We start from the raw sequence: 27,739 nt of genomic DNA on the forward strand, positions 1-27,739 counted from the left end.
TCCAGAAGCAAACAGGAAGAAAATCGAGAACCTCATAACAACACCACGCAGTTCCCAAGAAGATTCAGCGCCCCCGTCCCAAGAGAGTCTCGTCGGTTCAAACCATCGTTACAAATGTGCCCTGAAGTGATCGCTTCCAATACGATCCCAGTTATCCTCCAAATTGCATTCAACGCCCTTGATGATGCATGGCTTGTCCGGGACGGTGGATCGTTGCCGAGCCCGCCGTGACCATCGTAATTTCTACTTAGCTTCCTCGCCCTCTTCACTATTCTCGCCCTCGTCACTCTTCTCGCCCTTGTCACTCTTCTCGCCCGCCTTCGAGGCTTCCTCAGCCTTCTGGATGGATTTTCTCATGCCCTTCTTTCCCAGATCACGCTCCACTAGGTTAAGCGTCTTCATCTGCGTTTCATCGCCGTGGAGATACAAACTCCATCTAGTGGCCCTCGTCACCTTGGACCGCAATTTCCCAACCTTCGACAACATGTGAGGATTCTGGGTGGCAAAGAGYTCCACCAGCTCGTCAAGTCTTGTCATCAACGCTCTGCCCTTCGAGATAAGATCAGCCCCAGCGCCACTGCCCGCCCGGTCCTTGAAGATGCGTTTCTCAGTCCTGCGAGAGACTCCCTCCATAGAGAAGTCCACTATGGAATGGATTCTGTAAAGTGGCCAAAGACATGATTCCGAGTGCTGTTGGACTCCTGGATCAATCCGAAGTTTCAATGTGCGCACCTTGCTCGTGCGAATTGCTGCGGTCAGGGCATAGAGAAATCCGACGATTCTGTCTTGGTCGGGCCTGCTGTACATGCCACCCGCCAAACGTCCCTCGGTGATGTGGATGGTCATGTTCTGGATCCTGGGAATATCTCCAACACAGCGATCGTAAAGTGGCCACATGGCACTGCATGCATCGATTCCGCCGACGTTGTAAAGTTTGAATGTGCGGCTTCCCATGCTGCAGTGAGCTCTCCGATAAGTAGGGTGAGGCGCGATCCGTATCAGCAGGTTTCCCCTAACATTGAGCTCTGGCTCAGCCTCACGATTGATCTCCTTGGACGTTGCCAGAATCTGCGAGTGGATGGTCTTGGTATCGTATGGATCCGGGCGGTGCATCAGCTCGGCGTACACCGCGAGTCTCATCTCGGTCGGCAGGTCCTGGAATCTGAACGTGGCATCTTTGTCGAGAAMTCTCAGCTTAGCGGCCATGTAAGGAACACTCCGCGAAGTGGTGTCCTTGCCGGTGCGGTCCTTGATGAACTTCTGCAGCTCGTCCACCGTGCATTTTGTGTAGTCGAGGTAGTGGTTGACCTTGACCTTGACCATGACGTCGTTTGCTGGTGTGACGGGACTGCTTTTGATGTGCGCCGGTGGAGTGAAGTTTCAGGAGGAAGCTGTGGCCTCTGGTGAAGCGCTCGAGGTGCGCTTTGCGCGCGTCTGACCGCGGCGACGGTGGAGGCGATGATGGGCGATGAAGAAGATTTAGCGCGGTCGACCGTGAGCTTCGATGAGAGATGATGTAGCGCGCTCGACTGTGAGCTTCGATGAAGATAATGGAGTGCGGTCGAACGTGAACTTCGACGATGAAGTGGATGTTGTTGGAAGGAAGAAGAGCGAGGTCGCTAGTAATCGAAGAAGCCGAGCAGCTACCTAGAGCAAGTGAATGAACGTGCGGTAGATGCCGATGCTGAGCGTCATGAACTTCATTCATACTGTCACTTCGATGGGTCTCACCCCAGTCTTACTGGCTTGAACGATCATAGAAGACAAGCTGGTTCTCTTTGGTATAAACAACTTCAAGAGACAGGATAGTAGACTGAGAAATGAGAGCGCCAGGTGAGAGAAACCGCACTTACAATGTGTTACCCGCGCGGCAACTTGAAAAACCACGAATTCATTCCTCATTATGATCTGAAGTCCTTCCGTCAGAAGCATCCGACAGAGCTTAAGCCCAGCTCAAAGTCCAATCGCTCGCCCAAGCACCTCCGCTCGTCGAGTTCTGCAGACCCGTAACAGCCAGAACTTTGCTCGTACCATTGTAGTTCACGCCGCTCTGCAGAGCCTTTCCATTAAGAGTGACCGTACCAGGCTCACTCTGCACGCCCATAATCGTGACATTAGCCAGACTGTYCTTGTCCTCATACAAGCCGCGAGAAGAAGCATAAAGAGTTCCATTACTGGCAGTGAAATCAACAAACAGGGTAGAGTTTTGCACAACACTCTCTCCGTCGTCGACGTAAAGTGAACCAGAAGCAGCGCCGCTCGCGTCTAGAGCAGCAAGCAAACTCCAAGAACTGTTTCGACACTCGTTGGTGGTGTATCTTGCCTCTTGCCTGGGAAGAATGTGACCGCCGCGAATGAAGACAGGAATGTGTCCTAAAGGAGCAGCGATGGTAACATTCTCGCCTGGCTGAGCAGACATGGCTTCCTGAGTGTACCAGTCATACCAAACTTGGCCTTGGGCGACACCCGGGAAGACTCCCTGAACGCTAGTCATGCCTTGTCCGAGAACAGGTGTGACCAGCAGAGCTGGACCGAGAAGGAACTGGTTGTCGATAGCAGCCAGGCTAGGTTCGTTGGGAAACTCCCAAGATAGTGCGCGCATAACGGTACTACCAGTAGTGTGGGCGCTGTAGAAGAGGGTGTAGATGTATGGGAGAAGTGAGTAGCGGATAGCCATGGCTGTCTTAGATGCTTCAGCAACAGACTCCCAAACGTAAGCCTCCTGGGAGTTGGCGGAGAGAGTATTGTGGTTGCGGTAGAAGGGAAAGAAGGCCGAGAGTTGCATCCAGCGATTGCATAACTCCTCATCAGAGTTGCCGTTGAACCCACAGGTGTCCACTCCGAACTGTCAATTGTTAGTCTCTCTTTCGTAGAGTACTTGGCAAGGGCGGACATACCATGGGAATGCCGAATAGGGCGAAGCTCAAGGCCTGCGATATGCTGAAATACATGTACGCCCACAGCGAAGTATTGTCACCGCCCCAGTGCCCGGCCCATTTGCCGCTACCAGCGAACGTGCTACGTCCGATGATCATCGGACGCTTATTTGGGAAGACCTCCAGAAGAGCTTGGTATGTGGCGTTGAGAATCTGATGGCCGAAAAGATTGTGGACGTCATACTCCTCAACACCATTGTGATGAGTTGCGTTGGGGCTTACCGCATGCACGGCGAGGTCTCCATTCACGTGGTTAATCACATACGGAGGCTGATTGACGTTCCTCACACCTTGTGTGACGGCTGGTGGTGTAAAGTAGGACGTAGTCGAAGTTCCRATCGGTGTCGCAGATGCAATGGAGGACGCCTGAGAGGCAGACATAGACATGGCCTCAGCGGCCTCGGTTGCGTTGGTAAGGTTGAAGCCTTCCGGGTAGTTGTAAATCACAGCACCCGGTTCGCCCGGCAATGAAAAAGGAGGGTGAACTGGGTTGAGTGAAAGATTTCCCGTGCCACAGCTGCCAACACAGAACGAGCTCACTTCGCTCATGTCGATCCAGATACCGCTCCACGCGATGTTATTGTGATGCTCAACCATATGGTCGGTCCACCACGCAACAGTCTCTTCGGCTTCCCAGTCTGGAAAGACGGTGTAGCCGGGCCACACAGCACCGATGTATTGACTGCCATYGGGATTGTTGAGAAAAACGCCACGGTCGTTGCCATCAGTGTAGACTGAGTAGTTGTCAGAGGCGTTAATAGGATTTGGGATGTAGATAGCAGAGTCCACAATGGGGATGTAGTGTTGACCCATTGCAGACAAACGCGCCAGCAATTCCTGTCCTTCTGGGTATGGGAACGTGTTTGGGTCGTTGGTAAAGTCGCGATATTGGAACATGTAGTCGATGTCAGTCCAGATGGTCTCAAGAGGAATGTCAAACTCGCGGTATGAGTTGACGACGGCCTCAACTTCAGACCAGTTCTTGTATCCCCATCGACAGTTGTGGAATCCGAAAGTCCAATATTGCTGCATTGCGGGAAGGCCAATAGCGCCAAGCTGATATTGCTTGGTTACAGCCTCCGGAGTGGGACCATCGAAAACATACATGTCAATGCTTCCCCCGAGGGTTCTCCAAGTCAGATTCGATGGAAGCATCAACGCTTCTATTGCGTGTGCGTTACGCAAGAAGACTCCATGACTATAGCCAACATACTCGCCGTCCGCGGATGTGTTGTCTGTAGAAACCATGGTGTGCTTGCCTGTCTTGTTGTCTACCTCAAAGTATCTCGTGTCGAGGTAGAATGGATGAACACCGTAAATATTCTGACCAATCGGGTCACCGGCATCTGCAGCGAAAGATGTCGCAGTGTAGTTGTTCCCTAGTCGGAAGCCATGGATCTGCTCACCCATGCCGTACATGTTGTAGTTTTCGGGCATTTGAGAGACAAATTCAATGAACTGGTTCTCATAGACGAGCACACTGCCGGTGGTGTCGAAGAGAACATCGCCTGTAGACTTTCTCAGAACGGTGAAGGCAAAGGTCGGCTCGTTGGTCCAGGTAAATTGCAGATCGATATCTTGAGTCTGCGCTTCAGAGCCATCCTGTGGAGACGGAATGAGATTGTCTGCGAGGATGTACTGCGAGCGGTTACTGTTGTCGATGTATGTGGGTTCGATCTTGATGTGCATCCGGTGGGAGGTCTGAACGTCTAGCTCAAATGWTAGGGTCTCGATGTCTGTGCCGTAGATGTTGCACTGGAGTGGTCAGTGCCGGCCTATCTACTCGAAATAATGACCTAAATCTTACAGCCTCCCCCGCCAAGTTCAGAGTCGCAGTGAATCCATGTTCAGTGCTCTCAACTCCACTGGCCGTGTATCCTGGGCACAAAGACTGAGCTTGCTTTGCGTTGGGATCCTTGACATTCGGCAGGAGCTTGGGTCCCTCATCAGAGGAAGCTGGCCTGGTGAATGAAGTCAGTGCCATTGAATCTCCCAGAGTGAGGTACTCACATCGTAAACGCAACGGACTGCATGCTCGTCTGTCCAGACACGGTAGCAGAAGCGATGCTAGTTGTCGTCGAAGTCGCGGCCGACGAAGCCAGGCCATAAGCCGTCGGCATTGAAGAAGAGTCCTGCGCATGAGCGATTGAGGCGACAGCAAGCAGAGCCTGCGTCCATGTGAAGTGCACCATCTTGTTCCTCACCATGTTGATGGATTCAGAAGGTAAAGTTTGAAGGAAAGCCAACATCATTCACACGGGGAAAACCCACCTGCTTTTTCTACTTGTGCAACCGTGCGGGCGTGCTTCTTCGTCGCCGCCGGAGAAATCAAACGGATGCCGTTGGATCCGTATGTCGAGTGTTATATCACTGCCCCGCGATTTCTCCTCATCGATGCTTGTATGCCTGCGTGTCGCGTGAAGAGAGTGTGGAGGGCAGGAGGTAGATCAGAGATGTATGAGCATTGATTGGTCAGAACTTCCGGAAATGCCACCGAAGAACGGGTGCCCGTCTCATGTGGCTTCCACTAAACGACAGATTTGGGAATTCCTGCGACTTTCCCGGCGAAACTGTTCGATTGTGTCGTCGGTTTGTCACATGGTCAAGCCGTCGAAGCCCGTCCCCGGCGAATGCTTCGTGAAGCTTGTCTTGAACTACCAATCACAAGTGAGAGGGGGGTGGAGTCGGCCCGACATTTTATGCACGTGAACAAGTGTGGAGGGTGAGATGGTTTCAGCCTTTGATTTCATCCCATTGTAGAGAGATACATCCACAGATCATGCTGTGCGCCATTGTACCATACGCCCGCTGACTGAGGTGAAGTTGAAGGTGTAAGTAAGCACGGGATGAAGACGAGGACAAATGTCAAATTCTCATCCCAGGATGAAATTATGAACAAGGCATCAACATTATGCAATCCAAGGCCCCCACATTTCCCCGCCATCACACCCATTCACTCACCTCACCTCAACCCTAGCCACAAGCTACATCGAACAACAAAATCACCACCCTACACACCCTCTCAAGATACCCCTTCGTCAACATGGCGCCCTCTTCCACCCTCATAAACAAGCTCAAAGTCCAACTCAAACTCTCCATCGCACGCCTCCGCATGGTCCAACAAAAAGAAGCCGCCCTCGCCAAAGTCCAGCGTCGCGAAATGGCCCAATTACTCGAAGTCGGCAAGATCGAAAGCGCCAGAATCCGCGTAGAGAACATCATCCGCTCAGACCTGAACTCGGAATTGCTAGAAATCCTCGAACTATATTGTGAACTCCTCACAGCTCGCGCGGGGCTCCTAGAAGCGAAAGAAGTGGATCCCGGTCTGGAGGAGGCGGTACAGAGTATCATATATGCGGCACCGAAGATTGATGGGGTGAAAGAGATGAGTACGGTACGGCAGTTGCTTGCGGAGAAGTATGGGAAGGAGTACACATTACGGACGCTGGAGAATGCGGATGGAAAGGTCCCGGAGCGCGTGTTGAAGAAGTTGAGGGTGGAGCCGCCTAGTACGGAATTGGTGGAGGCATATCTCTCGACGATAGCAGATGCTTATGGAGTCGACTATCCTCCTGGGACAAAAGCACGGAGGGAAGCGGAAGCTGCTGCAGCGGAACGGGGAGAGGACGATCAGGATGATGATGATGATGATGATGATGGACCATCCAATGGGCAGAAAGTGAAGGCTTTGGAGGCGGCGATCGAGACGGAGGAGTTGAGCAAAGCTACACCTCCGCGAGATCTGGGTCCGAGGAGTCCGGTGTCAGTCATGCCTCCTTCGCCTAGTACGGACAATGTACGGCCAAAGGTCAATCTGCCTGGAGCGCCGGCTCTGAAGCCTTCAAAGAAGATGATGGATGCTACGAAACCCAAGAGTGAAAGTGGACCTGGCGGCAAAATCCCCGATGTGGACGAGCTACAGAAGCGTTTTGCTCAGCTGAAGCGATAGAATCACTCGAAAGTGTCAAATAACAGTATTGGCATTCTAGCAAGCACTCTAAGTACATCTGAGAAGCTTTCTTCGGTCTTCCTCGGACTTGTCACCATGTGGATTCCCGCCAGGCCGCTGAGAGACCTTGTAAAGGGCTATTTCATCAGAAAACTCTCACCTTGACAGATCTAGTCTTCCTGACTCGAAAATTTTCGGTGCTCGTTTGTACGGACGCTCGCAGGCCCGGACTTTGATAGGTTCGTGTCGCATGTTCCACGATTTGCTGAGTCCCGGCCCGTGATATGCCGCACGTCACTCAAGAAAACACGCCCTTGACCGCATGTCGAGACCGATCCCACGTTCGCACGCCACAAGCCTCCTCGCACCCGACACAAGCACACGCTGGTGGCCATGCAGGTTGGGGGTCATCGTACTCATCGGTTCCTGCTCCAAGCTCTGCTCCTTGATATCCCCATGCAAACTCACAGAATCCATGGGGATTTGGGGGCGTGTCTGAAAAGTTGCCTGCCTTAAACATCTGAACTGCAGCTCGTGCCAATCCTGTGGTCTCGCCACCCAGATCCTTTCTTGCCGCTTCTCCGTCGACGCCTGACCATAAACCCGGGAACAACAATGTCAGGTGCTTGATGAGCCCCGCATTGTGGTGGCCAATGCTGCTTAGAAATCTCTTGAGAGTAGGGAAGCGGCCCATCGCTCCCGGAAACTCGTATGAAAATGCAACAAACTCATTTTTCTTGTAGTATATCGGCAGCGTTTCAGCACGAACGGCTCTCGAAACGCGAGTGAGGGCCGGCTGCTTAGACCACTCACTTTGCCAGCCAAAGTAGTCGGTATGTCCATCATATACGTCAACTTCGCATTGCTGCAGACAGATGACGGGCGTCTTGTAAAGGCTGAACATGAATTTTGCGGACATCGGCTGATTTCGGGGATCCAAGTTTTGCACATCGGTCTCATCACAGATCAGGACAAGATCGTAGACCATCTCACGAAGCTCGAGCGAGAGCGACATGAAGTTGATGCGCGATTTGGTGGCTTCCAMAACGGGATACCTAGATCAATCACATCAGCATGAATTGACTCGTTGTAGTAGATGAACTCACTGCTCAGCGATGGTGCGCTTGAGTACAATGCCACACTGTCCGGCAATCTCAGCGATGGCATCTGATTTGATCCATGGAAAGTTGACGAGGATGTGCTGTTGTATGACAGGGTCTAGCTGGTCGCTGACACCTGCGACTGAGATRCCCGTGATGGACTCGAGCTCATATTTTTCTGAAGTTGACTGCGCCTCGCGATGCTTCGATTGCTCTGGAAGCGCCTTCCTTGTGCGCTTGACTTCACTCGAGGCAGGAAGTTCCGGTGGAAGTGGTGCAGACGCCATCGTGTCGCCTGAAGCTGACGAAGAGGCTGTGCCGTCGACGATGGCAGATGCGCGCATCCTGGCTCTGTGAGCACTCAAGAGGAACATCTTGCGAGCAGCCTCGAACATGTTTTTGCCGTGGTGTTGTTGCAATATGTTAGGTAGGTTGTGGAAGGAGCAAGTGAAGAGGACGAGACCCTCTTCGGTTTCGGCTTGTGAGCCGTGAGCGGGACAAGTTCACTTCACTTCACTTCATGGAAGTTGTGACAATCTGGAGAACTGGGACTGAATATAAGATTCGACGCCACTCGAGTCAGAGACCTCATCTACGTCGGACGACTGTTTCGCTCTGCGATTTCCCTTCACCACTATATCTCCTCGCATCACTAGTACATCAGCGACCCACGTAGACTCTCCGTGGCCACTACCATCCACTTTGCCCGACTCCTGGTTGTCTTTCTCTTGATTGACCCTGGAGAGTCATCCTCGAGTCCATACCAGCCGGGTATACTTGATCGGACCGGTGCGTGGCTACCAAGAAAGAAGGGAACAGTATCCGCCTCGGAGACCTCACGTCCGACACTGCTATCTTCAGTGTTTTGACAGTGCACCACGAATGCCTTGAAATGGATTCCGCTCTGGAGTTCTACTCCCTTCAGCCAAGCCATAAGCCTTCTCGAAACACAATCAATCAACATGAACGGGAAGTTGTCCATTTCAAAGTACATCAGCAGAGCCTCAAATTGCTCTCGCATGCATGGATAGGCCTCTCACTCATCATCGAGACAGGGTCGCAAAGCAGTGTTGAGAGATTTCTCGGAATCCCTCAATCCCACAAATTGTCACGCGATAGGGCTCAGACGCTCATGGAGCGGTATCTCGACCTACAACAGATATTGACAGCTTGATAATGGGAAAGCTTTCGACTCCAGTCAAGCTCACTAGCAAGTGTGGGGACACTCTCAACGGACCTCTCGATCAAGAAAACAGAAGATCGATTCGCAATTTTGATAAGCGGGCCTCGTGAAACACTCACATCTCAGCTAGACTTCAATATTTTGGCGAACAAGACGAGCAGTAAGAGTTTGGAACCCCTTTCCAACTCGCTTGTTCTTCCAGATTTCTGGGAAACACACTCCGTGGGCTAAGACTGATCTAGGGGCACGGGTYGAGGCTACCATTCATGTGCAGAAGACTGACAATCTGCGATCGAGAGTAGGTCACCCTAGCTGATGCCTGCACTTCGCCGGACAACTTTGATAGAAATCTATTGCTGTCGTCAAGAGATGATACGCAATGGTAAAGAGATCGAATCACGAAAGAGCTCCGAACGTTGAAATCGTCAACATCATTGGCAAGACTATGGACATCGTTACTATCATCAATGTTTGATATGCGCCGCGACCCTGTTCGTCAAGAACCTGTAGTTGCTAGGCAGCACCAGACAAAGAATGATCGACACACAACCAAAAGCGATCGAGGTTAACCAGACGTAGTGGAAACCATATCTGTAGCCCTCGCGAGATCCTCTGACAGCCGCTGCAATTACAGCGGGTGTAACTCCAGGAACTTCAGCAGCACTTGCGGGATCTGTAAGGAATGCTCCGACAAACGCAGTAGCGTCAGCAACCGGGAGGCCGGCTCGTACAGCGTACTCTGCTACACTGGCCGGTAGCCTGCTCATGAGCTTGTTCTCGAAGACGTTGAAGTAAATGGAGTATCCAATGCTCCTACGGTTTGGTCAGTATAGCATACGATATGGCAGCATGAATTATCGACTCRCCCCCCAATAACACGGATCGCGAGTGCCAGGGATACCACAGTTCCGATGAGGTCGTCTGGACAGGCCGTCATAGCTACGGTCTGAGCGGGCACGAGGACACCACCAACACCGAAACCTCCAATGACACCCAGTGCGACGTTCAAGCCAGGGGTATCTGGTGTTGAAGCTGCCAAGGCACCAATGAACGCAGCTAGAGGGCAATTTTGTCAGCGTACTGCTTAGAGGGCAAAATCAGAAAGAATACTTACTCATAACCATACAAGATGCCAGCAAGAGCTCTCTGTTGTACTTGGGTAGTATGGTCATCAATGCATTGACAATCGTGGCTCCAGCAGTGACACTGATACCATACCCAATACCCTTGATTCCTACACGAATTGGCGTAGGATCGTACATGGTGACGAAAGTCAGGGGAAAGACTGTCATGAAATCAGCTGAGGTCACTACAAAACTGTCAAGAAATACTGACAATTGATCAAAGAGTAGAAGTTCATGCCGGCGACGAAGTTGATGGCAAATGCGATTGCCACGATTCTCTGTCCAGCGAACAGAGCTTTGGGGACCATGGGCTTCGCAGCGCCTTTCCATTCCCAAAGTACAAATGCGACGATCAATATGAGACCGATGATCAGCGTTGCGAGCACGAAGGCACTGTCCCAAGGGTCTGTGAGACCGCCACTCTGGAGTGCAACCAAGCTGGCAACGAGTCAGTTCAAAAACGAGTAAAGAATTTTGCGGCGACTCACAAGAGCGTAACGCCACTGATTGACAAGAGCGCTCCAATGTAATCGATCTCGGCCAGAGTCTCGCGGACTGGACGACGAGCGACTGTGCTGTGTCTCTCAGGGAAGTATGTCAACAAGATCCCAATAAAAGCCACCCCATTGTAGATCCTGTGAGTGGAAGATCAGCATCGAAACCATCCGTGATGCCATTGTGCAACTCACAAGGATATCCACTGTCCCCACCGCCATCCCTGATATGCATCCGGATCCGTTCGACTAGAAAACAGCTGCGAATACAACACATACGGTGTAGTCGGAGCCAAACAAGCGACCACCAAAGCCACATATAGTCCTCTCTTCTTGACAGGCACCAGCTCTCCAACTCCAGATAAAGCAGTCAACTCTCCGATTCCAGCTCCGGCTCCAGCCAGCACCATACCCACGATAACTTGGCCGAAAGTGTGCGACGTCGCAGTGATAACACATCCAATAATGATCGCACCGGCTCCGATGAGTGTGATGTTCCGTCGCCCGAAAATGTCTCCCAGGTACCCCGAGAAAGGGGCAACACTCGCGAGAGCCAGAGTATTGCAGACGGGCATCCATGATGTCGCCGTCGCTGCTCGGCCGCCGATGTCTGCTGCAACATAGCTGAGAGTTCCGCCGAGGAAGTAGAGAGGGAGTTGTGAACCTGATTGCTATTCAGTGACTTGGTCTGGATGGAAGGCAGTCAACGGATGAGAAGAGGACTCACCAACCCAAAGGAGGCAAAGTGAGAGTAGTGCAGTGACGGACTTTGCGTCCCATTTTACATTCGCATATCCATCATCTGAGCTCTCGCTGTCTCCAGCAGAATGCTCAATGTGAGCAACCGTCTCCTTCTTTTCATGTTCCATATTGTAGATCTATTGTTCAATGGAGGTCACAGCCTAATACCCGCTTTCACAAAGTCGCAAAAAGAATCTTGGTGAATGCAATGCAGAGAAAGCTTGCAAAAAACTACAGATCGCCACGAAATATATATACAGCTTCGGAAAACCCACCACACCACAAACCTCCAACACTCCGCGACGGCAGATCGGCAATTCCAGAGCGAACGCTAGAAGCCCGCAACAAACAATGGTGCGCACGCTCAACTCACTCTAGACCAAAAAAGCTGCCATAGCCGCAAGTACCGCTCGTGAAATGCTTAGGGCCAAAAGCCACAAGCCTGAATATTCCATTCCCACCAATCAACATCTTGGGAGCATATCGCCACGTGCTAGCGACCCCGGATTTTCGAATAAGCCACTGCGGGGATGAAACGGCACAGTGAGTGAATGATTTTCGAGTAATGAATGAGTGGATGAATTGCGAAAACCTTCGAGGAGCAGCCCGAACGCCTGCGAGCGCGGCAGCTGTCGCGTTTGTATAGTCGTCACTTCAGGTTCAAACTGCCATTTAATACAGCCAGGCGGAACTCATCCGCTACACATCTATCATCTATCAGCACCACAAAATCCCTTCTACCAACCCCTCCTTTTGCCCCTAGCTTCCTCGCCCTTACTCTTCGCCTTGATCTTTTTACTCTCATACTTCTTCTTCTTCTCCTTGGCCCACCGTTCAGGCTCAGCAACAGCTTCAATTCTTCTCTTCTGTCGTCGTCCTTCTCGTCGGCCCTTGGCTTGCGCTCGTACCTTGCCCAATTCTTCCACGAAATGTTCCGCGCCGACTTTCTTTTGGATGACGTCCATGACTTCCTGTGCTTTGTCTGCGAGCGCTTTGTATAGCTCTCCTGGAGGCTGCGGGATGGAACTATCCGTGRGATTGTACAGTGGGCGGAGAACGTGCTGTAGAGCCGGCACGGTTTCCAGTTGGTTTAGGAGAGCGGAGATGGTTTGCAATGCTGCGTTGCGAGATGCGAGCGCAAATTTGTCTGCTTGAAGGGCAGAAGATAGGCGGCGGAAGAGGTACTCCAGAGCAGTGTTGCTTTCTGGTGGCGTTGTCTTTTGGTCTTCTTCGGCGTCGTCCGAGTCTTCGTCTTCTTCCGCCTTTTCGTTCCAGATCATTCCGTTTGCGGCAAAGCAACKACCCAAGAACACCAGGTTGCGTACAATCTGGGTAATCAACACGTCGCTTGTCTTGAAGACAATGGCACGAAGAGCGCGTAGCTCCGTCGAGCAAAGTTGTCGCATGTCCTGTCCAGAGATCTCCAGTCCACCAGTGCCGCGGAGTGGCAGCCCAGCAAGACCCTTGGGTGTTTTGGAGCTCGAGCTTGCGACGTCCGTAAAGAACGTTCCGAGCAGATTGGCGACAGTTTCCTGGATAGCTTCCATCGTCTCGGAGTTGACAGGAAGACTTCTCAGCGCCGTCCAGAGTCCTGCAGCAGACTTGCTCAAGGCAACATCAGGCGCAACGTCGACAAGAGCAGTCATTGTGCGTAAGGCATGCAGCACGAGTTGCGGCTGTACCAGCTCTCCATCTTCGGCACCACCATCAAGCACATCCTGAACATCTCCGCGAAGGATTTCGAGCTGCTTCTTGAGAAGATTCTCCCTTGAGCGGAGTAGGATACTCCAGCACTGCAGCGCGCCTCCCCTGACCTCGGCTTTCTTTCCTTCGCCCAACCAAGACCCCTTGCCCATCAAGGCAGTCATCTTCGCCAGCTCTTTTTCTCCAACCCTCTCAAAGATCCTTCCGATCAATAGTCCCGACATTGCCCGGCACTTTGCATCAACATCACTGCAAAGAACAGGCATGAGATGTAGGAAAATAGTCCCGGCAATCTCACCAAGAACCTCCTCGCTGACCTTTYCAACCAACAAGCTCAAAAACTCCATGACGCTCATCCTTCCACTCGCATGTTCAAATTTCAGATTCGCAGTGAGGAACGTYGTCTGCTTGACCCATCGATCTTTGCCTTGAGGGTATTCCAGAACGAATTGCAGATAAGCGCTTCTCGCAGCTTCTCGGATACTGCCAGTGGGGTTCTGAACCATGACTTCGCCAACCGCATCCAAGACTTCATAGACTTCCGCCATGACAATCTTCCTCCCGAGAACTGCTCGAAGGAATTTGTAGACAATCACTTGTCGATCTGGCTCGTCGATATCCGTTTTGAGCTTCTTGAGCAGTAGCGCAAGATCCCGCTCTTTGACGATCACGCTTCTTCGTTCTCTCAGGACAGAAGTAACGAGTTCCAGTGCGGCCTTTGCAGAGTCTGTGGTAAGAGATGGCGCAGCCTTGAGAAGGTCGAACGACTCCTTCAAGTAGACGGGAGCGTTCTCGTCTAGTTCTGTCAGACCTGCTACGCGCATGATTGTAGCCAAGAATCGCAAAGCCGCGAGTTTGACTTCTTCTTGTCCAACTACGAGCGCATCTCCAGCAACAGGCAAGAATCCTTTCATTTTTTGCGGCGTTTGTAAGTCTTCATGCCTTTTGAGAATCTTTCTGAGCAGATTGAGCGAGAAGCTGATGAGCTTGAAGGAGTATGATGCTGTGGAACCGCGACTCTTAGACTTCTTGGGCTCTTCCGGTTGAATGAGATAGCGTTGCACCCTCTCATCCACCTTCTTGGGCGCCTTTGCAACGGCTTTGGCTTCTGTCTCCAGACGCACGGTCTGAACAATCTCCCAGCAAAACGTAAGCATTTCCGTGCTATCGCTCTCGGGGTTCATGTCCAGACCCTTACGCAAGCGAATGAAGAGTTCGTCAACTTTCTTCACAGTCTTCATGTCGACCTTTTCCTCAAGAAGACTTCTGATGGGAGCAACAAGAGCACCGAGCTGCTTCACGGCTGTTGTGCGAGCCAGAAGTTCCAGAGTATCAAATGACTTGCTGCTCTTCACTTCCTTCATGGCACTTCGATACTCCTCTGCATCTTTCTCAGCGCCAGTCTCACCAAACACATCATCCATGACGACCATCATGAGATGTGGCAAGCATTCGGCCAGCTCGCCAGTCTCAAAGTTGCCTTGCACGAGGAGCGAATGCACTGTGTAACTCAACACATGTAATTGCGGTCCTCGCTTCAGCGCACCTCTCAGTTCTTTCAAGATGAAGCCGAAGTATTGACTACCAACAAGCGAGGCGATAGTTGCCAGTGCCTTCCTTGTCTGATCTCGAGCCTCTTGACTCTTACTTCTCAAGACATGCGACACGTCCGTCAGAACGGCCGGCAGTCTTGCCTTGAATTCTTCCTCGGGCAGAGATTTGAGGAGCTTCACGATCGTAACAGCAACGGGCATTCGCCTATCAACAGTCGATTCGTCCTTTTTGTGGAGGTATTCCATCAAGGGCGGAAGCTGTTCAGAGAGAATGGCCTTGGTATCTGAGTCGCCATCTTCTTTCTTCTTGCCGTCGACCAGCGCACCAAGCAATCTTAGCACGATCTTTTCGAAGTCGGGTCTAGTCTTGAGATAACCAGCGTATCTGGTGAAGGTCCCGCGGAAAGCCGTCTTGGAGAGAGCTGTTGCCATTGCRCCGATAGTGAGAACACCCTCGTCTGCCAGTCCACGACCAGCGTCTCCACCATCGGCATCAAAGACGAAGTGTTCGACAAGGGGAATCCAGATCTTGCTAACATTGGCTGAGCCGAGATTGGCTGATTCCTCCTTCACTCTTCTCAGCGCACGCAATCGTCGATGCTGTTGGATGTGGAGCAAGTTCGTGAAAACGCTCGCTTCTTCATCACCGCCAACTAACAGTCCTTGCATGCCCTGGATCTTCTGCCAAGCGGGAAGCTTCTCAACCAGATGTCCCAGAACAGCGAGGTACTCGCTTCGAACTAACTCACTTTGTTCCTTGATGCCAAATTCAATGCCTGCGAGAATTGATTGTTCAGTGAAGACTAGCCACGTAGACTCCGACTCATGATCAGCAGCAGCGTCGATATACAGCTCCAAGGCGCGTGACGAGCTAGTCCTGTTAACTCGATCTTCGCCATCACGAATGTAAAAGAGGCAATTGTGCACGATAGGAAGCCATTGTTCCAGGCTCAGCGTCGCGAAGTCTTGATATACTTTCTTGAAAGCCATATCGCGTCGTTCGTGGTCCGGCTCGTCCAGTCGTGTCCCGGCAGCGTTCATGTCCGCGCAGATGCTCGCCGCATACACTAGCTTCTCGTCATCGCGAACCAGCTTCGACAAGACGTCGGCAAGCAAGATGCGGCTCTCTGAGTCCTTCAATCTTGAGAATAGTGCGCAAAGAGCAGGATACAGGCTCTCCTTGGCGCCGCTGACCTCGAATCTCTCGATCAAAGGTGCCAGAGTCCGGAGTAGGCCAGTTTTGATCCACGGAGAAACTGCCTTGCCCGGCTTCTTTAGTAGATCTGTGCAAATCCTCGTGACAATCACTGCTTCGTTTTGCGAGGTTATACGCCCAGCAAGCATGGAGAAAGATTTGACACAGGCGTCCAAGATCTCTYTGTTAGGTTGTTGCTCGATGACCGCGCCGATGGCTTGAACGAAGCCTGAGACTCTTGGCTGAAGGATTTCGTTTTCAATGGTGTCGTGGAACAAATTATCCAAGATATGCTGCAGGATGAATAGACGGACTTCATCCTTGGAGTGGGGACTCTGCAGCAGAGCAGCTACACTTTCGAGCATCTGACCTCCGGTTCTTGTGAAGAGTGTGGCAGTTGTGGGATGGGCTGTCCAAGCTGAGATGAGCCGCAGACTACCAGAAACCGACTGCGCGTTCTCATTTGCAAAGGCTTGAAGTCGCGGGACAATCAGGTTGCCTGCGATGAGTTGTCCGTAATATCTGGTGTCGAAGTCACTCATGGTCGAAAAAATCTTAACCAAACACTGGACGCCCGTTTGACGAATGGATCGCAGCATGGCCAGATCTGCGCTTTCCTCCTCCGCGGAGCTCTTCTCAACCATCCGCGATGCGTTCGCAGTGCAAGCCAGGATACCATTCATGAGTTTCGAGATGGAAGGTTCGAGCTCTGCTCCCAGGACTTGCAGCAKATCGTTCAACATGTACATCATACCCAACTGTTGGCGGAGTGGTGCCTTTGTACCCGACTCGGTGATGTCAAACTTGCTTTGAAGATCCACGACAGAAGAAAGTGCAATGTCCAGGAACTGTYCCAGTGTGTCACGACCGAACCGTGACAGGGCGACAAAGATCGCCTTTCGCCGACCAGCCTGTCCCTCTTTGCCACCTGCAACAGCTCTTCCGTATAGAACTCTCAGAAGTACAGGCATGAGTCCGGCGTAGTCTTCTGGTCGAATGCCCTCTTCTTCGTCCCTTGACTCCCCTCGCAGGAACACCGAGAGCTCTTCGCGGAAACGAGCTTCGTCCAGCAAGTTGGTCAGATGTTCCTTGTATCTTACAACAGAAGTCTCTTTCCAAGCCAAGATTGCCTTGAGTGCGGATTGCTGAATCTCGACATCGCCGTTTGCGCACAGCGCAAGCAGAGCGGTGTGTACCTCGCTTGAACGGAATAGAACGGATGGATTGAAAAACTGCGAAAAGACGGCTAGCATCGCTTTTTGATCTTTTCTTGCCCAGCGGTCTGCGGTGTCTTCGTCCGCAGACTGAGACTGCGAGCCCGCTGCCCATTTCAAAAGGACCGGCACCAATATGCGTGACCGTTTTTCGGCAATGTGCGGTATCTTGTGCAACACCCGTAAAGCTTGGCTTCGAGCAGTGGGTGTAATGACTGGCACACGCTTCAAATCGAGGGCGAGCTTTTGCGTTGGAGATGGGAGGCCGCTCAACGGCTCCGTGAAAACTTGCTTGGAGATGGCAGATATCTTGGCCAAGTTCGGACATTCGAAATCCGAGAACACCTTGAAACCATCGGTGTCGACGTCTACAATGGTTGGAAGCTGAACCTCATCATCCTCGGTGGAAGCTTTCCCATCTATCCAAGATTGAGCTAGTGTCATCACGACATCTTCACCCGCTTTCGACTGGCACATGGACGCTAAGGCGGTCGTTGCATCATCCCAGGCCTGTGAAAGCTGCACATGGAGCAATCCGAAGCAGTACGTGGGAATTGCGCGAACCATCAAATCGTCCTCTGTAAGCTTGGCAAATTCGGATGCCATTCTACGAATGTTCATCGAAATTGAGCGTGCGGTATCGAGTGACGCTGGAGTTGATTCGATCGTTATGGCTGCAGCTAGAGCTTCTGGCTCGGGAATGTCTCTGATACGGTAAAGCGCCTGCAGGATGTGCAAGGCATCTGTTCGGATAGAGTGTGATGGTGAGCAAAGGGAAGCCACAAGCGAGCTCTCAAGCGTCTCAATGTGTGGGCCCGTGACATTGGACGGTTTGCATTTCTTGATGAAGCGGACTAGATTGGACCAGAAACTTGGCAATGAAGCAAGATCCGAACTGGCAGCGCAAAGAGGAATCCACAAATCCAAAATCTCGGTGTCGGTGATGTCTTCACGTTGCACAAGATCATGCTCCAAGCCAGGTCCGAGTGCAAAATCTTGAAGAGCTCCGCCCTGATCAAGTCCTTTGCGCACCAATCCCAGGAGAAGCGTCTCTAATCTCTCATTTTGTTCCTTTTCAGACACCAGATATGGCAGTGCTGATAATGCCATGTTCGCTCTTCCCAGTACAGTTTTGTCTTCTGATGCGTCGTTCAGTCCGGACTCAACAGCAGAGATATCAGTCAAAAGTGCGTCAACCATCTTTGAAGGGCACTTGAACTTCGTGCCCGGCTTGCTTTTGGCAAACCTGGGCAGCAATGTGCACAACTCGAGGCTCGCAGTTTGTGAATGCTCCAAAACGAACTTCTGAAGATGTGAAAGGACAAAGTCGTTGAACCTCTCCAACCCGAGTCGCGATACCATGTCGCAGAAAGTGAGAAAGTATTTCGACCACTTGCCGCTCCGTAGGTTTTCAATGGTCTGCCTGGTCGCGAGCACTGCATCGATGGATGATGTTTGTAATGCTATGGCCAATAGAGCAAGTGCTGGATGTGCAGCGACATATGTGAGCTCCGGCAATCCGCCCGCTGCGGTGATTAATCCTTTTACCGCCTTCATGACGGCCTTCCAATCTGATATCCGCGAACCTTTGCGGACGGAAATGACTGTAAAGAGCATAGTGCTGCAGAAGCGCACATTTTGGTTTGTAGGTGTGAGGATGGTCTTGTCGATGTAAGCCAAGAGGGCATCAAGGATTGTCTGAAACGATCCGTCCATACAGTGATGTATCAGACTGGTCAGCACTCCTGATGCGACGTTCTCCATGACCTGGTCGCCATCGTCCAGATTTTCCTCGGCATGCTTGAAAAAACTCAACATCACGGGAACTCCGCTCGAATGGATCCCATGCTGTATACCTTTGACGGATTCCGTAAGCAGAGTCATGGTACCCTGCTGGAGTAGGTCTGCGGAAGTGTTCGCCATGGTGTTCTTGCAGTCCTTGAGCATGTGCTCCATAACACGGTCCAGAGGTTCCTCATCTCGCTGGTAGATGACAGCAGCCTTTCGGAGGAGAAAACTGAGGGCTTCCGCGGTGAATCGCACGATGAAGGGCTTCACCTCTTTCTGGCCCAGGTATRGTGCGAGGAGATCGTATAGTGGACGCAAATCGGGAGTCAATAATCTGGACAGATACTTGAACAACCATGCTAGACATGTGAAACTCCACTCAATGACCGCAAAGTCCGGATGCTTTGCTGCAATGGCCGCTACAGTGGAGACGGCTCGCTGGAAATGCGCCTCGAAGCGAGTGTCCAAATCATGCGCAAAATGTGCCAAAAGGGCCAGTAGCGGCTCCATTGCCAGCTCATCTCCCTTTTCGATGTATTCCACCAGCAAATTCATGATTCCCTCCTCATTGTGCAGGACCATGGGCAAGTTGTCGCTCAACGGAGTGGCTGCCCGCGCAAAATCGGTAAAAGTCTGCGATAGATTGGTGTCCTTCCATGCCTCCAACGAACTCCCAAAGTAGGAATGAGTGTTCTCCTCGACAACCTCCTCCTTTTCTACATGTCGCTTCCGTCGCACCGGGTCGATTTTGAGGTTTGTAATGCGGTCGGAGAAGGACTGAAAGCGATAGTTTTTCGTGTGCGGCGTGCTCCGTCGCGCATTCTTTTTCGCCTTGACAATCCGGTTCGGTTTCGCACCAGATTTCTTCATGATGGGCGTCGACATTCTGACGAATGCGCAAATCTCATGCGCAAATGTCCGGAGAATGGTCAACTTTCAACTTCACTCGGCGGCGAGCACTTTTCTGAGCTCTCGCTCGGTTATCGCGCCGATCTCCCGCGCTCGCCGCAATCGCGGGTCGTGCCGTGAACCTCGAATGCAACCAAGGGACCGCGCCTCCCCCAAATTTCACGGAGAGAAGTGAATCAGAAGTGAATACACACGTCAAGACGAAACAAGTTCACAAGCTAACATCTGCACTTCACTCTTCACGTGTGCTCTAACTAGCTCGATATGAGGATGGTGAATATATAAGGCTCTTGAATTACCTCCGCCTCTTCGACAAAACATCAACCACCACCACCACCTTCCTCCATCAATCCTCGTCCATCTCCAACATCATCGCATGTGGACCATAATCTCAAGCAATCAAGTCCCAGCCTCGTACCTCAAGTACCACCATGTCGACCAAAGTGTGAGTACCACGCGAGCCTCTCTTTCTCATTCCCTGCTAACCCATGCTCTAGTGCCATCATCGGCGACATTGACGGCCAACTTTCCGTAGTCCTMGGGAAATTGGCCAAACTCCAGGCCAAGCAATCATTCGCCTTTGCAATCATTGCCGGAAATCTCTTTGCTGAGCCAGACCGATCGACTGACGCAGATGCGGAAGACTTGCACAACTTGCTCGAGGGCAAAATCGAGGTCCCACTACCGACATACTTTGCCCTTGGAAAGAGACCTCTCCCCGAAGCAGTCGTCGAGAAACTAAAGTCTAGTGACGGTGAGCTCTGCTCCAACCTTTCCATTCTCGGACGCAATGTTTCCATCAAAACCTCGGAAGGTGTGCGGGTCGTTGCCATTGGTGGCGCACACACCGGCCAAGTTGACGAGGCCCTCGCCGAGTACGCACCATTCCACGACGACAAGGACATCGCTCGCGCCAAAGAATACAAGGATACCGACATTCTTATCACGGCCGACTGGCCCGAGGGCGTGCGTATTGGAYCCAGAGCAGCCACCACTTACGCGGATGGTGAAGCCCCGGCAGGAGATCGTAGCATTGCCGATCTCTGTGCAGCCCTGAAACCACGCTTCCACTTCTCCACATCTTCTGCCCGCTTTGAGCGTGAACCATTCTTCCACCCCGGCGACGCACCTCTCCCAGTCACTCGCTTCCTCAGTCTTCCCCCCTACGGCAATCCACACAAAGAAAAGTGGATTTATGGCTTCAATCTTGTTCCATCCGCTCCACCACCGCAGGATCTCCCATCAGGCTGCACAGGATCCCCATTAACCCAACTCAAGAAACGTAAGCTCCCTTCCCAGGAGAGCAGCTACAGCGGATTTCGCTTTGCTCAGGACGTCCCCGTCAATGGATCAGGGGACCGTTACCGTCCAGGCGGCCACAACAACAAGCGCCGCGCAACCGCGACTCCCAGCAAGTGCTATTTCTGTCTATCGGGCGAGGACGTCGCCACGCACATGATCTGCTCAATTGGCAACGATGCATACATTACAACCTCCAAAGGTCCTTTGACTATGGGGTCGAGCTTCCCCGACCTCGCAATGCACTCCCACCTTCTCATCATTCCCGTGTGCCACATGCCGACCTTCCACGCTATGGGAAGCGTTGCGMAAGATACTCTGACTGAAATGAATCGTTATCGGGAGGCTTTACACACGATGATCAGTGCTAAATCTTCTGCTGGCGCTGAGGGGAAGGCGAACTTGGGAGCCGTGACGTACGAAATTTCACGTGCCAGTGGCGTGCATCTGCAATGGCAGTTCCTTCCCGTTCCCGTCGAAATGGTTCAGAAGGGAATGGTTGAGGCTGCGTTTGATGTCGAGGCCGAGAATTTCGGCTACGGAAATTTTGCGAAAGACGAAGCGGGGATCCAAGAGGCAGAGGATGGTGACTATTTCAAGGTCATGATCTGGAGCGAGGCGGGCGACAAGGTCATGGTTCTGCCACTGAAGGAAGGTATGCGATTTGACTTGCAATTTGGCCGAGGAGTTCTTGGTAAGCTGCTGGGGTTGGAGAAGAGGAGACATTGGAAGGATTGCGCGCAGACGATTCAGGAGGAAGAAGCTGATGCTGCGGCGTTCAAGGTCATGTTTGAGGATTATGACTTCACAACTGAGCCGGACTATATGAARTCATGAGGGTGAAGGGCATGATGCGGAAGGAATTGGGATGGGAATTTTTCGAAGAGCGATGATACCAGAAATGGGGAGGGTCGAGATTCGAGTTCGTGATACTAATCGGAACAGTAGATTTCAGCGCGCTCACCCGACGCGTTCACTGCAATTGCACACAAGGCCACGGCGAGGAGCGTCGAAAATTCACGAACCTTCCTTCACAGCTTCTTTCATGCTTTGCAAAAGCAATGCGACTGGATAAAGGCATCAAATGGGAAACTTGAGCGGAAGTAACTATTTGAAGCATTCCGTGAACCAAACTGGCTCTCGGCTCGATCTTTGGCCCAGTATCTGACATTGATGCACCGCAAGTCTATCAGAAGATGACCTCGCCGAAGAATGCGACAGTGTGTGACCAAGCGTCACCGGTCACAAGCATTTGCGACCAATATCAGATTTCCGGCCCTGTGTTTTCTGAGCTTGTCCCTGGATTGTGTTTGTTCGCGTTGTCCATACCACTTTTCCATTGTCCCGAATGAAAAGGGGATCAAGCAGCCACAAGCTCTCGTAGGTATGTGTTGCGGCCACAAACGAATCGCGTATCCATGTTGACTGAGCGAAAAGAATTGTTACCCACGTTCGTCGTAAGACAAATTTCTCCAGCGACCCAACAAGTATCGACCCTGCAACTGTCTCCCCAGACCCCGACAAGTGCGCATGTTCCGTCGCCAACATCTACAGAGACAACAAGGCCCCTATTGCCAAGATGAAGTAGACAAAGAATGGTGTCACCGACGAAATGCTCAAGCAACTCGCCGAGGAGCAATCTCGATTCACCGCCCAAGTGAAATACATTTCAATTCCTGTCACTAAGCAGACGCTCGAGTATGCCTATCGTCAGTACGTCGCTGAGCTCCTGGCTGGCAAAAGCAAGGGTGCGACGAGTGCCGCCAAATTTGCTCCGTCATCATCGGGCACTGCCCCGAAGGCTGCTCCAGTGATAAAACACCGGCCTGACAAGCCTTCTCAACCATCATCCTCTGGTCGGACTTTCTCGAATTCCGCCCAAATCACACCTGACACTACTTTGCCCAAGATTGCTGACTTGACTGTGGGCCCAACCGCATCTTCTGAGCCACAGGAAGTCCCAAAATCATGTGGAAATCAGGCCATGGACACTGGCAACCCAAAGCCGGCTCTTAATAACCAAGGACAGACCATGCATGATTCTGCGCATACAGGTTTCGGAACAACTCCACAGGACAACATTGGGGTGCATCCTAGTTAGGTGGCATCAATCAACTACCAGCCGGTCCTGGTCCTGGAAAAGCTCCTCTGTTCGCTACTTTGCTTGGCATTGATACCATGGTCGTTGGTGCAGACCTCTCTCATGCTCCTAGTCAGATGCGACACTGCCCTTCTGTCGCAGCTATCGTTGCCAGCGATGACTCACAATATGCCAATTTTGCTGGCTCCATGAGACTTCAAGCATCCAAACAGGAATTCCTTCATGATCTCCAAGATATGATGGTTGAGCGACTTGACCGCTTTGTATTGAACCCAACAAGATCATTTCCTTCCGCGACGGAGTTGGCCAAGACATGTTTGATCGTGTCCGAGCAGAGGAGATCAGGCAGATCAATTCCGCCTACGAGAAAGTTCAGAGCGTCGGACGAATTCCAGCATAGTCTCAGGCGAAGCTCCAGCCGACGTTCATCATCGTCGGTAAGCGTCATCACACGCGATTCTTTTGCAAGACGGCAGACTAGGGTGATAAGAATGGCAATGTCGACCCTGGTCTCATCGTCGACCGTGTCATCACCCGCCCGAAGCTCGACAAGGACGATCAGACTTTCAACTTCTTCCTACAGTCTCACCAGGCTCTGCACGATGCTGCGCGCTCAGGACATTACGTGGCCCTTCAGCGAGGAGCTTTCAATGTCAACCAGATCTAGAGCTTTACGCACGCCTTCTGCTTCAACTATGCTCGTGCCACGAAAGGCGTTTCGTATGCAGGGCCGGCCTATTACGCCGATCGGTTGGCAGACCGTGGCACTCTGTCCTTGAACGCGTACACCAATGTTTTGGCTAGTCCCGTTATTAACATGACTGATGAGTAGCGGGCGATGGCTGGTCAGGATGGCATTCGAGAGTATGAGAGGCGTGTGGCTCAGCATGCCCAGGGTTCTGTGAGCTGGAATCCCAGAGTGCAAGCTCGCTAAGCTGGAGCCAGGCCTCGCATCAAACCGTGGTATCCTGCGATGGATGACTCCATGTTCTGGTTGTAGATCTGGTGCAAGATATTGAATGATTCGTCATCTAGGGTGATGTGGGGAAGATCTTTGGTCAGTTGTGAAGGAAGGAGCTCGTGGTCTTGTTCCGATGCTAAGTACTTAGGACGCGTATTGAGAATGTCCGGGCTATAGCATGCTCAACAAAGGACTTCCACCATCACGCGGCAATCGTGCGCTATTCCACTCTGTTTCGCCAAGGCACCAAAAGGGGATGCGCCAAGACATTTCTATCGTCCGTCATCCTTGCGAAGATCTTTTGACTAAGCGCCGGCGCTACCCCATTTCCGCGTTCCAATACCATTTGTTGACTCTGGGAACCTCAACCACATGATTCTGTTGATATCATGATATGCCTGAGTCGAGCTCGATGGCTTGCCGCCTGTGCCAGACGCGCGAAATGTCATCAACTCTCGTTCCCCAAAGGGTTGCGGACCTATGTGGCGACCAGTACCCTGCGGATTAAAAATCCGTCAGACAATGGGTCGACGCGATCTCGTCGAAGAGAGAAGGTGCCAAGTCCTCCAGAAGATTTCCATGAACACCTTCTCAATGCGGAGCTACCGCAAATGAGGATCAAGCCTATGGCATGGATGTTCGTATCACCTACTACTGCACAGACTTCCGGAGACCACTATTGACCATTGGTGTCAAGATTTGACCGCAAGGCAGAAGTACTTCGGCAGAAGCTGCCGAGAGAATTTGTAGACAATCCGCTGGCGGTGCTCCAATCCGAGAAAGCCAATGTGGAGCTTGTCGGTCGATGGTAGGTTTCCTCACCTGTTGCTGTTGGATGGCTTCATTAACCATGTCGTGTATCAAGTTTGGAACTCTTTGTAGTCGAAACCCATTCGCAGGCAGTCTCCCTGGACGCGGCCAGAGAGGTCTTCGTGGAATCTAAGCCTGGGACAAGCGTAATGCGCTGGCTGCTTGGGAGCGGCGTCTACGAAGATGCTGACTTGTCGCGAGAAAAAAGGCTGTTAAATTGTCTCATACACTGTCTAGCAGCTGAAGGGAAAGTCGAACTTATTTGGGATTGGTATGAGGAGGGAGTGAGCTTTCACAAGCGCTGGTCTGACCAACAAGTGCAGGTTACGTGTCGATCATACGCCTCGCTCCGTGGCCCACCTCCACATCAGACAGAGTCGATCGTGGAAGGGTGTGGGTCTGATGAAACTCATCCAGAATGAGGTTTTCTGGGCAGACGAAAACACTGCCATTTCGACCTTCCTGCGCGCAAAGCAATGGWGCCATGGCGATGGGAAGAGCGAACCAAGATCACCTGGGACCTTCATTCCCTGTCATCAGGCAGGTATGAAGAATAGTTACCCACTATGGCCGAAGCTTACTGACTTCTGATTCCAGGTATCTGGTTGTACAGAAGACTGGTCGTTGGTCCCGACCCCGACACTTTCTCAGTCGATGTTCAGTTGTATGAAGACTTCATCAGGGCCATACCGGTGGTAAAGGTGGATCATTTCGAGCAAGAGATGTCCATTTGCAATCTTTTCTTGAGACACCCGACAAAGGCCACCGCTGAGCCTGCGTTTTCTCACATCATGGCATGGGGAGAAAACTCCGGTGCCAACGAATACATGGATAAGTATCTGGGATCAAATAACGCTAGGGTCATGGGAAATATCAGAGTATTCGTCTTACRCACCGCTCAAATGCTCCAGCGCGAAAACAAATTGCTGAAGGCGAAGCATGTTCTGGACGTTGCGAGTCAAAGACGACCAGATCTTTTCGCCATGATCCGCGGCCATACTGCATCAAAAGAAACGGAAATGCCCTTCTTTTTGGAGCGTCCACCTCTACCTACGGCCTCGCGCCCGTATGCTCCTACCAGGACTTATAACTCTCAACAAAGCGCAAGGGTCATCGAAGTACAAAACGCATTTGTTCGTCAGGGCTTCAGAAAATGAGCTTTTTGCTGAGGCTAGCGTGACAAGCCTTGGAGGAATGTTCTCTACGAAGATGGGGATCGATCTGATACCATCACTGGTTGTTCCGAAAGGTGCCCAGAGTTCTCAAAGTTGCAGGTAGTATATCTGCGAGTAAAGGGTTGGCCGGATGTAGTGATGTCCGGCGTGGTGTAAAGAAAGCGTCTGCAACTCCCGCAACGTTAGATCTGACAGTATTTGATTTATGTCCTCAGCTCGCTCGGGATCTTGGGCGAGGGCATCGGGTTCCAATCGGCGTAGTTGCATGGCTTGAGATGTCGTACTCAATGGCGAAGAGCTGCTGTTTGTGTTGATGGTAGCATTGACGAAAGCCAGCAACTGGAGAGCGGTTTCAATCGGTGGTCGTCGACTAATTGTTGTAAACGTATAAAGAACCCCACTAATCCCGTGAGATTATGCAGTCTGCACCAAACGGCCAATGGCGGCTCGAGAGGCATCATGTTATCATCTTCCAATAATAGCCCCTATCACGTCGTCGATCTYGAGGTATGATTGAGGCTCGGTGACGTTTGGCTTGCCTTCTGGTCTCTGGCAAAGGATGTGATGTCAACGCGCCGTTTGGTCGATTTCCCACCTGGCTTCAGAGAATCACACACATCGCATGGACGTTCGATATGTAATCTAGACCTCGTGAAAGCTGTTCCGGTATATCAGCTTCCGGAATCCGGACCAGGAAACAAACAACTGCAGAGGGTTACCTATTGCTAAAGCTTACTACGATCACWTCATCCTGACCTGCGCCTCCAGCGGTCTAGAAATCTACAGACATGCAGGGTAATGTCGCTTGACTCCCGTTGGTCGTTCTATCAGGCCAACTGTGGCGGGTTTGGCAAACGATCTTCTGCTTTGCTCTCTTGTCACAATTGAGCTCTCCATGAAAGTTCTAGCCCTTCACTGTTGAATGTGCCACGCGGACTGCGGGAATCTCTATCTGGATATGTGCTGCTTGAATGGGATGAATCTGACGAGGACATTGTTGTTACTAAGCCTAAGCCAGGTATTCCTGTTCGATTCAACGATGGTCAGGATGCGTCTTGTCCAAATCCGCGAGCTTTGACATGTAGTATAACAGCCTCGAAGGAGTTAGCGTTTGCATCTCGCTGCCAATGTTGCATGTCGAGATCAAGATTGTGCGGATCATACGATTACCAGCAATCCAAAAGTAACATGGCAATGCAGTCTCATGCGGATCATGAGCCTGTCGAATGTCCCAGCGTGGCAAACGAGCTACCAATGATGCTCATCTGCAATGTTCTGCGAGAACGAACGGGATGTACTCTGCTGGTCTGGCCGACTATGGCTTCAATTTGTGGCTGTACATTTACTTATGGGCCCTTGGCTAAAGCACAATATCGGCATAAGTTAGCTTCCCATACCGTCTCGTGTTTCGGACAACGCCAGCAGTGGGTGCTGCAAGATGATCAGCACTCAGCGAGTCGTGCAGACATCCTCCGTATCTAATAGACGTTTCGACGACGAAAT

General features: G+C 51.7%; 8 protein-coding genes; 4 read left to right on the top strand and 4 right to left on the bottom strand.

The window, feature by feature from the left end:
- Positions 1 to 243: 243 nt before the first annotated feature.
- RCC_00430 (uncharacterized protein) lies at positions 244 to 1,323 on the bottom strand (the record flags this gene model as incomplete). Its single annotated transcript, XM_023765582.1, has 1 exon — positions 244 to 1,323. One exon carries the CDS (start codon positions 1,321 to 1,323, stop codon positions 244 to 246), a length of 1,080 nt encoding a protein of 359 aa, XP_023621350.1.
- Positions 1,324 to 1,942: 619 nt separating this feature from the next.
- RCC_00431 (probable alpha-glucosidase precursor) lies at positions 1,943 to 5,143 on the bottom strand (the record flags this gene model as incomplete). XM_023765583.1 has 4 exons in its annotated part: positions 1,943 to 2,845; positions 2,898 to 4,691; positions 4,744 to 4,897; positions 4,947 to 5,143. 4 exons carry the CDS (start codon positions 5,141 to 5,143, stop codon positions 1,943 to 1,945), a joined length of 3,048 nt encoding a protein of 1,015 aa, XP_023621351.1.
- An 836-nt stretch (positions 5,144 to 5,979) lies between these two features.
- On the top strand, positions 5,980 to 6,885 carry RCC_00432 (related to IST1 Putative translation initiation factor, has a role in resistance to high concentrations of sodium; the record flags this gene model as incomplete). The annotated part of the gene is made up of 1 exon (XM_023765584.1): positions 5,980 to 6,885. The coding sequence occupies one exon, from the start codon at positions 5,980 to 5,982 to the stop codon at positions 6,883 to 6,885; it is 906 nt and encodes a 301-aa protein (XP_023621352.1).
- Positions 6,886 to 7,183: 298 nt separating this feature from the next.
- RCC_00433 (uncharacterized protein) lies at positions 7,184 to 8,380 on the bottom strand (the record flags this gene model as incomplete). XM_023765585.1 has 2 exons in its annotated part: positions 7,184 to 7,940; positions 7,992 to 8,380. 2 exons carry the CDS (start codon positions 8,378 to 8,380, stop codon positions 7,184 to 7,186), a joined length of 1,146 nt encoding a protein of 381 aa, XP_023621353.1.
- Positions 8,381 to 12,264: 3,884 nt separating this feature from the next.
- RCC_00434 (related to DRIM (Down-regulated in metastasis)-like proteins) lies at positions 12,265 to 19,851 on the bottom strand (the record flags this gene model as incomplete). The annotated part of the gene is made up of 1 exon (XM_023765586.1): positions 12,265 to 19,851. The coding sequence occupies one exon, from the start codon at positions 19,849 to 19,851 to the stop codon at positions 12,265 to 12,267; it is 7,587 nt and encodes a 2,528-aa protein (XP_023621354.1).
- A 470-nt stretch (positions 19,852 to 20,321) lies between these two features.
- RCC_00435 (related to meiotically up-regulated gene 161 protein) lies at positions 20,322 to 22,026 on the top strand (the record flags this gene model as incomplete). XM_023765587.1 has 2 exons in its annotated part: positions 20,322 to 20,335; positions 20,388 to 22,026. 2 exons carry the CDS (start codon positions 20,322 to 20,324, stop codon positions 22,024 to 22,026), a joined length of 1,653 nt encoding a protein of 550 aa, XP_023621355.1.
- Positions 22,027 to 22,801: 775 nt separating this feature from the next.
- Positions 22,802 to 23,290, top strand: RCC_00436 (uncharacterized protein; the record flags this gene model as incomplete). The annotated part of the gene is made up of 1 exon (XM_023765588.1): positions 22,802 to 23,290. The coding sequence occupies one exon, from the start codon at positions 22,802 to 22,804 to the stop codon at positions 23,288 to 23,290; it is 489 nt and encodes a 162-aa protein (XP_023621356.1).
- A 1,572-nt stretch (positions 23,291 to 24,862) lies between these two features.
- On the top strand, positions 24,863 to 26,218 carry RCC_00437 (uncharacterized protein; the record flags this gene model as incomplete). XM_023765589.1 has 5 exons in its annotated part: positions 24,863 to 24,888; positions 24,949 to 25,059; positions 25,117 to 25,332; positions 25,385 to 25,605; positions 25,659 to 26,218. The coding sequence occupies 5 exons, from the start codon at positions 24,863 to 24,865 to the stop codon at positions 26,216 to 26,218; spliced, it is 1,134 nt and encodes a 377-aa protein (XP_023621357.1).
- Between the last annotated feature and the right edge of the window lie 1,521 nt (positions 26,219 to 27,739).

This window comes from Ramularia collo-cygni, assembly GCF_900074925.1.
Source record: "Ramularia collo-cygni strain URUG2 genome assembly, contig: RCC_scaffold01, whole genome shotgun sequence".
Classification (NCBI taxonomy): Eukaryota; Fungi; Ascomycota; class Dothideomycetes; order Mycosphaerellales; family Mycosphaerellaceae; genus Ramularia; species Ramularia collo-cygni.